Source organism: Coccinella septempunctata, chromosome 4 (genome assembly GCF_907165205.1).
Source record: "Coccinella septempunctata chromosome 4, icCocSept1.1, whole genome shotgun sequence".
Classification (NCBI taxonomy): Eukaryota; Metazoa; Arthropoda; class Insecta; order Coleoptera; family Coccinellidae; genus Coccinella; species Coccinella septempunctata.
Window position 1 is genome coordinate 1647143 of NC_058192.1, and position 12091 is coordinate 1659233.

Genomic DNA, 12091 nt, shown 5'->3' on the forward strand with positions numbered 1-12091 from the left:
CTCCCCTACTAAGAAGTGGGGTCAAGTTTCAGCGCCCCCATGCGGTGGTTCGAGGAAATAAAAGCGCCCTCTGGCGGCCGGAATTCGAAACAAATGAGCGGGAAAATTTGAAATGCTTCCTATTTAAAATCATTTGATTTGATTTTTGAAGTTCGGGATTGAAACAACGTACTGGAACGAGTTAATATAGCATGTCAAGATGCTATATTACCATTCCAGTACGAGTTGTTTCAAATCCAATGTTCTCAGAAGCTTGATGACTTGAATAAAAAAAACACATATGTAGGCAACGATATAACAATATTTCTTCATAAATAAATCATATATACATCACAGTGTATGGCCTTATATGTAAAGAATAAAATAAAAATAATTCTAATGTCCATATAATATACATCAAAGTTTATGGGTTTCAAGTAAAAAATAAAATAGAAATAATTCTAATGTCCATATAATATACATCAAAGTGTATGGGTTTATGAGTACAAAATAAAATAGAAATAATTCTAATGTCCATATATACATCAAAGTCTATGGACTTGATAGGAAAAAAAATAAAATAGAAATGATTCTGATGTCGATATATACATCAAAGTGTATGGGCATATATGTAAAATATAAAATAGAAATAATTATAATGTCCTATGGGAATTATTGGTTATAGGACTGAAGGAAAACACTGTTTTTTTTTAACTTAGTCGACGTTTCATCAGTACTTTGCTGATTTTTTCAATTCAATTCAATTTGGGAGAACCCTTAATCATAAAGCACTAATATTCATGTAACCAATAATTCCCATATATATGTAAAAAATAAATTCACACTTTCACTCAAAATAGGATTTTCGTATTTGTTCAGTACTTTTAGTAGTCAACAAGGGATTACAAACTTTTTCCATCCAAAGTTTGATAATTTCCGGTTGTTTATTATCTGCTTCAGGAAACCGATGACGTCTACTAGTCTTATCACCACAGTTCGGCACACAAAATTTATTGCTTTTAATATTTCTATCTTATTCAATTATCAGAAAAAACACTTAGGAATCACGATGCACTTCACACTGCAAAGACGAAAAGAATGAGGTTATGGAAATGTTTACAAACGTAAAATCAGCGATGGAAGCGACCCCATGCGGTGGTTCAACAAACTAAATAAGGGGTCCAGTTTTTGTAGCTGAGTTTCCCCTCTATCTTGACTTACTTTTATGTGCTATACTAACTGTCAATTTAGCTTGACTTGCCGCATACGTCATCTTTCATCAACTGGCGCAGGTGTTTTGCGCCTTCTTTCATCATCACAATACAAATACAATATGGGCGTTTGAATTGTATAAACAATCTATCTATTAATTTGATGAAAGGGTAGCAGAAAATTTATAAGAATAATTGATATTTCGATTGCTTCGAAACCACAAATTAATATGGCAAGTAGTATGACTGCGAGGATGATTATTTGTCTCTAATCAAATTTCTTCCTGTTTTCAGTCTGGAAACGTTAATATTTGCGAAGTAACGGAAGAAGTCCGTCAAGCATTGAAAGAATTTAGGTTCAGAAAAGAGCAAGACACTTCTGCCCTTATATGTGAGTTAACAATAAAAATGTTAAGATATATTTATGTGTGCTTTAGGAGAATTTAAAATATTTCGTTTTTTTACTGCACATCTAAATTTTTCGTAAATTAATTAACAATTATTATATTTTACCTTGTTCCTATAGTGAAAGTTGATAGGGAAAGGCAACAAATCATAATTGACGAAAAGTTAGAAAATACCACGATTGAAGAACTACAGGATACATTAAGGAGTCATCAACCACGTTATATTGTTCTCTCATACCGCAGAGAACATGAAGATGGCAGAGTGTCTTATCCCTTGTGTTTCATTTACTTCACACCAAGAGACAGTCATGCCGAGTTGCAAATGCTATATGCAGCTTCTAAAATATGCCTCCAGAGAACTGCAGATCTTTCTAAAACATTTGAAATAAGAGAGTTGGAGGAACTAACTGAAGAATGGCTTCTCAGTAAATTGGGGAATTGACGATGTTATGCATTTTAAGATATGAATAATAAGTACAAATACTTATATAATAATTTATGATATGTTTTCAAATTTTATATTATGTTATATGTATTTACACATGCTGTTTTAATTCAATTTTCAAATCTGGGTTACTCCTAAACAGCTCAAATAGATATTGTAACAAGTATTTACTGGAAAATTCTCTTTTTATTAATTACTCGATTATTCCATCAAGAATAGAAGAGCTTATAAATGGATTTTTGATCTACTTCAGAATAAGTTGAAGGTTCCTAAGATATACCTATCTATATTTCTTGATAGTTTTGTATCTAACCATCATTCCTGATAATTTTATCAAGTAGTCATTGATATAATGAGAAAAATTATTCATATCGCATTATTCTGTAGCAATCTTTTATGCTTGCCATTTGAAAAATGAGGTTGTTACTAATGTATTTTTCATTTACCACTGATGCAATAACAGACCAAATCATGTGGTACTTTAATCACTAACTTCAATACCTGAACTGCCAAAAATAACATTCAGTAAAATATAAATATTTTATAGATCATATTATATTGTAAAACTGAAAGATATTTTAATGAGAAAAAGTTTGCTATGGTTATTACACTTTCATTTTAATGAAAGTGGAGGATGTAATATTTATTGTAAATTGTGTAACCATCTGAAGAAGTGAATATTTTTATTTATCTTACATTCCTTTTATATATATATAAATATGTACTTTTTTCCTATATTGTCCAAGTATAATAAATAATTTTTCTATTTATTTTCTTCCCATTACTTTATCGGACCTGTTTATGTAGGGTACGCGTATTCCTACAATAAATATCGAAAATAATCATCCAACTAAAACTTGCTTCATTATCTTAACTTAAGACTGCGTTCAATGATATTAGTAATCGATCAGTAACATACTCACTTTGTTATCTGCGATACAATTTATCCGATTGAGGTGGGAGTTGGGGACGGATCTAGAGGAAGTAGAGGCGATCAAAGATTATAGAGTTAAGCTCTGAAATCTTTGGAGGCGATGTCATTGAACTCAGTAAAGTATTTCATAGACATAGAGACATATGTCTGTGATTGAGTACACTAACACATCTGTGGTTACCACCATAGAACAATAATACATACAGATCTGTGGTTACCACCATAGAACAATAACACATACAGATCTGTGGTTACCACCATAGAACAATAATACATACAGATCTGTGGTTACCACCACAGATCTGCGGTGTTGGTTAGTGCTCTGTGGCGATAACCACAGATAATAGATCTGTTCTGGTCTGTAATCTGTGACTCAGAAGTAGGGCGTTCGGTTTTCACCATCCGAGAGTTCAATGTTCAATGAAACGTCTCCTCTGCATATGGATATCATTAAAGAACGATTCTAAGCAATCTGACTAGGCCCGATAAAAAACGAACGTCCCTTCCAGATCCATATATCCTTGATGGTAGTTGTGTTGCTCTGATGAGGTGGAATGAGATCGAAACCATGACCTTCTTTGAAGGGCCGATGACCGATCTGAATAATGGCGTAATATAACAAAAAGTCTGAATGAAGTGGTAATATGAGTCAATAAAAATAAAAATAACCTCATATTTTATAATTTATTTTATGAAGTGAAATTATTATAACATACTTTCACACCTAAAAAAATAAAATTGTTATAAAATAAAATTTGGAAAACACTGATACTGGTAAGTGTAAGTACCAAAATTTGTTTTCCAAATTACAACAATCAACCAAAAAAATATTTATATAATTGCATTAAAAATTCCCAACAGATTCAGGGTAGAAAAAAATAAAAATAAACAGTATAGGAGTAGTAAATCTTCATGTAAACTATATCTCTATCAAGTGAAAAAATGGGATATATTGGTAACTTAATCTATCATACAATACCACAAATAAAAAACTGGCATTCATTGGCAGATTTTATGAATCATTGGAGTGAGTATTAAAATTCTTCATTCTAAAAACGTGCAGATACTCTGGATACTTCAGGATAACTTCTTTGAGTTCTACTTGAAGCTACAGAGATTGTTTCATCTCTTTGCAGGACAAATTATGCTAATCGAATACTGAAAATGCAATGCGTTAAGCAATAATATAATGTTCTATATTAGGAATTATAGAGATTTACAGCGTTCATAAACTCCATCGTAATTTCAACTCCATAGATGAACTGGAGCGCTATAATGTTTATATCAAGCAGTTGCATTCAGTATTGATCAAAGAAGAAATTTTGTATTCACTATTATTTTTTTGATTAAGTGATGTCATGCTTGGCTGGCGATGAAATATATAGAAAATTCTTTTATGAGAAAGAGAATAATGAATAACTCAGGAGGACCTGTCTGCATATTATATTATATTGAAAATCAGGAAATAAAAAAAATAAATGCTATGGTAGAAGTTTTCTTTTTCAACGCTGAAGAATCGTTTCTGTTGGTATTTCATTATTTTCGAATATCTATCCACATTATTATATTTCAATTCTAAAAACAAAAATAAGTTTATTTCAGATATTCCAAAAATTCTGTCCATGATATCTGTTCATCGAAACCTGAATATCTTTCCAAAAATATGTATATACTCTCTGTATCTAAACGTTTCTGATGTGAATGAACATCATAAGAAAGAATGATATGTGGAAGATGTGAAATACCAATGACGTTTACTTACACCATGCTGTGCGAATTATGAAATTTGATTTTTCGAGGGTAAGGCTGAGGAATTTTTATTAGTTCATGGTGAAAATTTCTGAGATCACAAATGAGAACTTGAAAACGATAATCCTAATTAACTTTTTTTAAAATTTTTGTCAGTCTGTTTGTCTAGGGTAATCTCCGGGTTGGCGAAACTGATTTTCACGAGAATTTGTTGGAAAAAAACCCTCCAAGGAAGGCTTTAGATTACAAATGGAGTAGGGTAGAGTAGAGTGGATTGGAGTGGAATGGATTGTAGTGGAATCTGGAATCTAGCGGAGCAGACTGAGCAGCGTGAAGGTTGTCTATGGAAGTGAACTGCGGAGTGGAGTAAAGTGGAGTGAAGTGGGGTGGAGTAGAGTTTAGTGGAGTGACCGAGTGACGTAGAGTAGAGTGAAGGAGAGTGGAGTGGAGTGAAGGAGAGTGCAGTGAAGGGAAGTAGGGTAAAGTCATAGACAAGTCTCTTTGTCTATGTTGGGCTACGTCATAGACAAAGATTTAAATCAAAAATTCGGACACTTCCAGTTTGAATTAAATCGGGACAAACAAGAACGGAAAATTCAATAATGAAATCTAGTTTAGTTTTTTAACAAAAAATTAAGAAAAATAATATGATAATTTGGGATTATCGTTAAGTGTTTCGAGTCATATCATTTATTGGATATCGTGAAGTGGATGGTCTCTCGAAATGAATGAAATTCGAACTGTTTGTTGTTGTATTTACACGGTGGAAATATCGATGTCCTATCTTTGCTATTGGTTATAAATAGTATATTTATATTGATCATTTAACCAGAGAGCATCACATCACATAACAGGTATATCGTTCCAATTCAGGTAACTCTCTTTCAGTCCTATCATTATTGGCAAGGCAGTTTTCATTTGATATGAAAAATTCTCAGAGCACACAGTGCAACAGGCAATGGCACTATTCTCCTTTAGTTGTCGAAAACGAGTGTGCATTTGGACAATATTAGAAACAGAAAGTGCGAATTGTTGAAAAACGACACTAAAATCGATTTTAAACTGGAAAAGAAAATTCAACTAGTCTGCATATGAAATGCATAACCACAAATAAATTGATTTTCTTTTTCGTGTATTCCAATTTTTCAAATTTAAAACGCCGATTCCTCTGTTTTAATATTGTTATTTCGAGTGCAATTTTAAGTAGGTAACTTTATGTCGGATCGTATAGGTAAAATCCGTTCAGCAATAACAAAATATATCTTTAAATAAAATTATATCCATTATATACAGTGCCTTGACTAGGAATTTTATCGCAATTTTAATAATTAAATATATATCTTTTACACTTAGTGTGCAATATAGTAGGTACTGGTAACATTTAGAAAAATTATAAACTCAGTTTTTACAGACAACATTCTTAAATTTACATATATCACTTTTCAAATAGTAAATTAAGTTTCTGCACTTACAATTATTATCATCAGATTCTCTCCCTGTAATTCTTTCCTTGTCGGTTTAGTCCTTTATATCCTTAATTTAATTCATGATTAAACTTAACATAAAAAAGAAGACGGTTCGGTGAGGAAGACCTCCAGATCATGATGAGAAAAGATAATAAGCGAAGAGAACCAGGGAGTGATTTAAGAGTATTTCCAGTTGAGTAAATATTTTCTACAATATAAATTCTATTCATAGAACGAAGACACAAGAAAACAACTCAGCGCGAAGTCAAAAGGAAGCTGAGGAATGTTTCTGAAACTTTTAAATAGTTTATTATTTCCAAGATCATTCGAAAAAGCTTTAACGAATGGATTCGGCTTCATCTGGTAAAAGTGCAATTTATGTTTAAAATCTCGATCTTTCATGAGAAAATTGCACTTTGGGAATAATTGCATGTTTTATAGCATAATTAAAATGGTGGAGATTGAGGAGGTGATAGCAATTCTCTAGTCGCCTGCTGACACGGAACAAGCTTAGAAACGTCTCAGAAATAATAGAGGATTATCGATATACGCAATGAACGACATCACAAATCGATATAAAGAAGGAATCAACATGTCTTCGTCGCACCTTTAGAAGGGCAAGCTCGCAGCGAACATTTTCTCGATGAGAGGGGGCGCTGGAACCAAATCTTCCAACTTGAGATAAAAAATTCTCTGTAAACCTTGCACGCTCAGAGATCTCAGCTCGGGAAGCTTACCGAGTAACCTGCTGAAGTAATGGGTTTTCCTCTGAGCCTCGGCGTTGTAAGTCACGTGGTCGCGAAGCGATGATATGATTTTCATTTGGAGATGTTCGATCCTCTGCGGTTCCCTCAGCCCGTGACGATCTGAAACGAAGAAAACGGTTTTTTTCTTCAAGATAATCTCGAGTGAAGTCATGCCAGCTGTCACAGTAAAAACCGTCTATGAAACACAACCAAAACTTGTTCAGCCAGTGTGTTTGGAATCAATCGGCTACACATCACGTGCATTATGTGATTCCCTTCTCAATAGAGTATTTTTTCACCAAATCGAATCATACGAGCCATCAACTGAACAGCGGGCCAAATCTATAAATTTTGAATGATCTTATATGCGGTAGGAGCAGACGACGCGGCAGTTGCGTGATTCAATTTCGATGGAAATGAATATTAAATTGAGCAACCCATTGATTGTTTATTCTTTATTGACAGCTTGGTTATTTATTATTCAGAAGCTGATGAACATGCACGGGCTTAACAGGTAGCTATTGAAGACTGGATGCTAGATAATTGAATTGGATTAGTGGATTCACTGAAGTTTCACGTTGTGAAACGTGTCTCTCTATGACTTGAGCGGATAAGCAATGAATGCACTATTTCAATTTTGAATAAAAAAGAATCGTTTTAGATTAGCAGCTAGTATTAAAGACTATCATCAACTAGGCCATGGGATTCACCTTTTCGGACCGATTCGTCCTGAAAAACTATACTAAAATGAATTTCTTGAATACCGAGACCAAAACACTATTCTCTGCTATCGATGAGTTGAATCCGTCGCACCCACCCCTGTCGTGATCGGTGCTAACCTCACTTCTGTCAGTAATGTCACCTTAGAACATAGAATACTATTCTATTCTTAGAACATAGAATGATTCTTTATTCTAAGGATGTCACTGTTTTTATTTGTTTCCATTTGTGTCAAAAATAATAAATTTTATAGGTCTTTTTGAGGTTTTTCGATCCGGCTTCCTGGCCGAGAGTATTCGCTGCTTGTTTATGCTCCGGATATTTGTCGTTCGTTTGGCATTTTTCGCGGACACAGAAATGCACTAAATCAACTGATTTGCCTTCCTCGCCCCTCCCACTCTCCATAAATGGACTAGCTGTCCAGAATATTCATCTTCGGGACGATTATTCTTAAAACACCATGATAAAATGAACTTCATAAATACCGAGGCCAAAAACACTACTCTTCGCTAACGATGAGCTAAATCGGCACTGCCCATCCCTAACAGCGATCAATTAATATTAGTGTTCTGTGGTTTGTGGATCTAACCTTACTCTTGTCAGTTTTGTCAAACAATTTCAATTTTCTCCGTTTTTTTTTTGGTATTTTCTGATCTGGCTCAGGAATTCGCTACAAAAATCGAGTACCATTCGACAACGGCCCTCCCAGCACTCCGATCGACCCGTCCGTTTTCCAATCGACGAGAAGGCTCCCTAAAAAACTAACGTCTAATGATCCAAAACTCACCTGTGATAAGAGTGAGCGCACACAGGCAGGCGAACGCAGAAATGTCTATCTCCATCTGATGGAGCCCATTACAGAACTCGATGATTGCGTGTAGCCAGTCTCCGAACGACCGGTAACATTGCTGTTTGTTGAGAACAACGCCATTACAGAAGGTCAGCTTGGTATCGTTCGGGTGGGTCCTGTAGGCGAGGCGTAAGACGAAGAGCTCCAGGGAAGCCGACTGGAACAGGAGGTCCCGATCTTCCGGGCAGATCTCCTGGAACCTGGAAGGAAATCAATTCGAAACAATTAAATGTGGCTTTCTTCAACTAAATGTTATCATGATAGAACGACAACACCAGAAGGTTATGTTGAGATCGTTAGAAGCAAAACAAGTAATGGTACAATCTCGAAAGTCCTCCTAACATGGCATCCAAAGAAAGTATGGGCAAAAGGTGTCGCCAGTGATGCACAACTGTTGGATGAGGTTAAAAATGAACATACCCTGGTATTCTGTCGGCAAAATTCCTGATGACATCAACAGAAGTGGTAAGGAGTGTGTAAAACTGCTGAATTTTTTCTGCTTCCGACATTATGGGCTCGATGGTGGACGGTTCCAAATATTGGGAATAATCCAAGTTGGCCAGATCCGGCGTAGTGTCGACGTGAGCCCTCACCAGGGCCGTAATCAGGGATACCGGTGGGCTCGGGGGAGATTCTTGCGGAGATTTGGGCTTGGAGGGTAGACGGCCCCTTCGTCCCTTCAGGGAGTCGGTCCTCACCACCTCTTTGACCATGCCGACCATCAGACACTTCTGGAAGCGACAGAATTGACACCTGTTCCTTCTCCTTTTGTCCACCGGGCAGGCTTTGTCCGCCAGACACACGTACTTCGATCCCTTTTGAACAGTTCTTTTGAAGAAACCCTTGCAACCTGAAACATTGATTTTTGAAGGTTTTGATCCGGATTTGGGAGAAAAGATGTCTACCTTCGCACGTTCTCACGCCGTAATGCTGACACGCCGCGGTGTCTCCGCAGACTGCACATAGCTGCGAGGGCGACGGAGACGTGGGCCCCTTGTCGCCGGGGCCCCCTGGGGAGCTGGCGGCCGACGAGCAGGCCGAAGGCGTGGGCCCCGTCAGCCTCAGTTTGGGACTTTCGCTGCTGCTCGTGGACTCCGATCTCTGCAACGGCAGAGAGGCTCTGCGCTGTTTGGGACTGAGGGTGGTGCTGATGTGGAGTTCGGACGTGGCGCTGGTCTGGTAGGCGGGCAGGGAGTAGCTCTCTTGGCTCATCAGGGCCTCGAAGCTGGAGCTGCACGTCTGGGGGGTGGCGTAGTATGGAGCGGTACCTGATGGGAAATTCGGAATTTGATGAAGCCAAACTGATTTTTTCGATGTATACGCAGATTCTACAGTATTTAGAGTCATTCGGGGTAACTGAGCGCAGAGGGTAAGTGTGCGCAGTGCGTATATCTCGACTATGCAATGTATGAAAGAGGGGTTCATTTGGGTGAAGCAAGGGCGCAGAATCGCCATATTAGTTTTTCATAGGAATGCGCTGTGCGACGTTTCGTTAACTCTTTATTTGCCACTCATTCGATGAGAAGACCTCTAAGAATCTGAAGAATTGGAGGTTAACGTCTTCGAGATGTCGCCCAGCCAGTACTTCAATTTTATTCAGCACAGTCAGAAGACGTCTCCATGAAGTTATTCTAACATCGAGACGCTCGATAAGAAGAGTCAACTCTCACTTGCGAACACAAGCGTCAAAAATAAGAATGGGTAATGAAATCTAACAGTGCATTCATTTCTGCATGATCGTTTAAATCGTGGTAAACTGTTACACACACTTCAAAAGTCTGTTTGACAGCAATAAGAAATACATAGAGTCATTCGGGGTAACTGAGCGCAGTGGGTAAGTGTGCGCAGTGCGTATATCTCGACTATGCAATGTATGAAAGAGGGGTTCATTTGGGTGAAGCAAGGGCGCAGAATCGCCATATTATAATAGTTTTTCATAGGAGTGCGCCGTGCGACGTTTCGTTAACTTTTTATTTGCAATCAATCAAATTCACTAGTTTTCTTGTTAATTTCTAGCATCTCTGCAAATTCTGCCAGGTCCAAGTTCCGAGTCCGACAGTGTTGAACAATATTTTATTCGATTATGCGCATTTTATTATAATCTAAATATATGTTAGCAAATGTTAATTTGACCCCCCTTAAAATATACTGATAATGTCCGACGACGAATGTCGAAGGAAGAATAAGAGCTAGAACCTATGCTCTGTGAACTCTGTGCTCCAATGTTACCTGCTCTCTCTTCTGCACAGGCCGAACACACAATTACTTGAACTACCTTGTCGGGCGGTACGCTTTGTACCTGACCCTTTGTTAGAGCACCTCCTCGTGCTAGATAACCGACCGCCATCTTACTTTGTGAATAAAAAGTACCAACCACGTGTTTTATTAAATCTAACATATATAATAAAAAAATTTAGGTTCTCTTAGCTGCTTAACTCCATAAGAACGTCAATTCAAATTTTGGCTTACTGGGGAAAGGGGAAAGTGTGCGCATAGATTCATTATATGGGCATTAGTTCAGTGAGGAATAAATTATGACATTGTTGATTTTCTTGGTTAAGCCTCGATCAATATTGTTCTATTTGTTCAGAAAATATGAAGAGCCACCAACAGGGGAATGTATCAAGTATTGTGTTCACCAGGAATTGTGGCACGAACAATAATGCACTGCTTGTCAAAAGGCGCTTCTGTATTGACAATAAACAGCATTTCTCTAACATATAACATTTTGAAGACATTATTTTGTAATTTGTTTTGATTGTGTGGTTCACTAAGCACTGCGTTCACTTACCCCGTGAGGGTGCGCACACTTACCCGCAATACGGGGCATGTGAACGCACTCCGACTTTCTCTATTGAATTCTTTTTTGCGGAAAGAAAATGTTTTTGTTTGTTTGCTTTTTGATGTTTTTTTATAGATTAGAAAATTCTCTATCTTATGAATATGTTTTAATTTTCCTAGCTACAACATTTGAAACAGAGTATGCCTTGAAAGGCAAAAGTGCGCACAGTTGCCCCGAATGACTCTATTCTATAGACCTCCAAAATCCATCAGTAAACTTGTCATAGCTTTGTCAAAATTCGTCGGATTCGCATGAAATTTAGTACATGGGTGTTTTGGCTAAACTGAACCTTCGTCATAAAAAATTGACTGATTCTCATCAGTGGCGGAGATAAAAGGGGAGGCTCTTAAAAAAATGTTTCTTAATCTTTCTCTCGTGGCAGTTTGTTGTTTTCTAACCACAAAAAGCTGAGGTAACTAGAATAAATGCATGAAAGACGCGCCACGTCCTCTTTATAACCATAAATGCTTGAAAAAATTGGTAGAAAATCGGATTTTCACTTTGAACGTTTGGGCATCAAGATGATTACCAATATTTTTTGTTTGTAACAGAACTAGACGTTGTTAGAAAGTGCATTCTTGTTTTATAAGCTTTTAGGAAACGCCAAGATTGGGTCGACCTGAATTTCGATCCATTTCGAAACTTAATTTCCAGATGAAGAAGTCAACGAGGAACAAGAAACCGTTTCGGCATCATTTCCATAAGGATAATAATGTTCGATTATTAATTAAGTATGTAAATG

General features: G+C 36.8%; 2 protein-coding genes and 1 long non-coding RNA gene across 7 annotated transcripts in view; 1 reads left to right on the top strand and 2 right to left on the bottom strand.

Annotated features, from left to right (window-relative positions):
- The first annotated feature begins 1267 nt into the window (after positions 1 to 1267).
- LOC123311155 (glia maturation factor beta) lies at positions 1268 to 2812 on the top strand. Its single transcript, XM_044894952.1, has 3 exons — positions 1268 to 1423; positions 1485 to 1581; positions 1717 to 2812. Exons 1-3 carry the CDS (start codon positions 1421 to 1423, stop codon positions 2037 to 2039), a joined length of 423 nt encoding a protein of 140 aa, XP_044750887.1. The 5' UTR covers positions 1268 to 1420; the 3' UTR covers positions 2040 to 2812.
- On the bottom strand, positions 2709 to 3045 carry LOC123311156. The gene is made up of 2 exons (XR_006537427.1): positions 2966 to 3045; positions 2709 to 2862 (listed from the first exon to the last, which is right to left on the bottom strand). It is a non-coding gene; the product is annotated as an uncharacterized LOC123311156 (long non-coding RNA).
- Positions 3046 to 3641: 596 nt separating this feature from the next.
- Positions 3642 to 12091, bottom strand: part of LOC123311898 (probable nuclear hormone receptor HR38) — a 51358-nt gene continuing 42908 nt past the window's right edge. For all 5 annotated transcript variants that reach the window (XM_044896016.1, XM_044896015.1, XM_044896014.1 and 2 more), the window contains 4 exons: positions 9413 to 9775; positions 8928 to 9357; positions 8445 to 8707; positions 3642 to 7057 (listed from right to left, as the gene is read on the bottom strand). In XM_044896016.1, coding sequence (XP_044751951.1) covers positions 6801 to 7057; positions 8445 to 8707; positions 8928 to 9357; positions 9413 to 9775 — 1313 coding nt within the window. In that variant the 3' untranslated portion in view covers positions 3642 to 6800. The remainder of the gene's footprint in view (positions 7058 to 8444; positions 8708 to 8927; positions 9358 to 9412; positions 9776 to 12091) is intronic.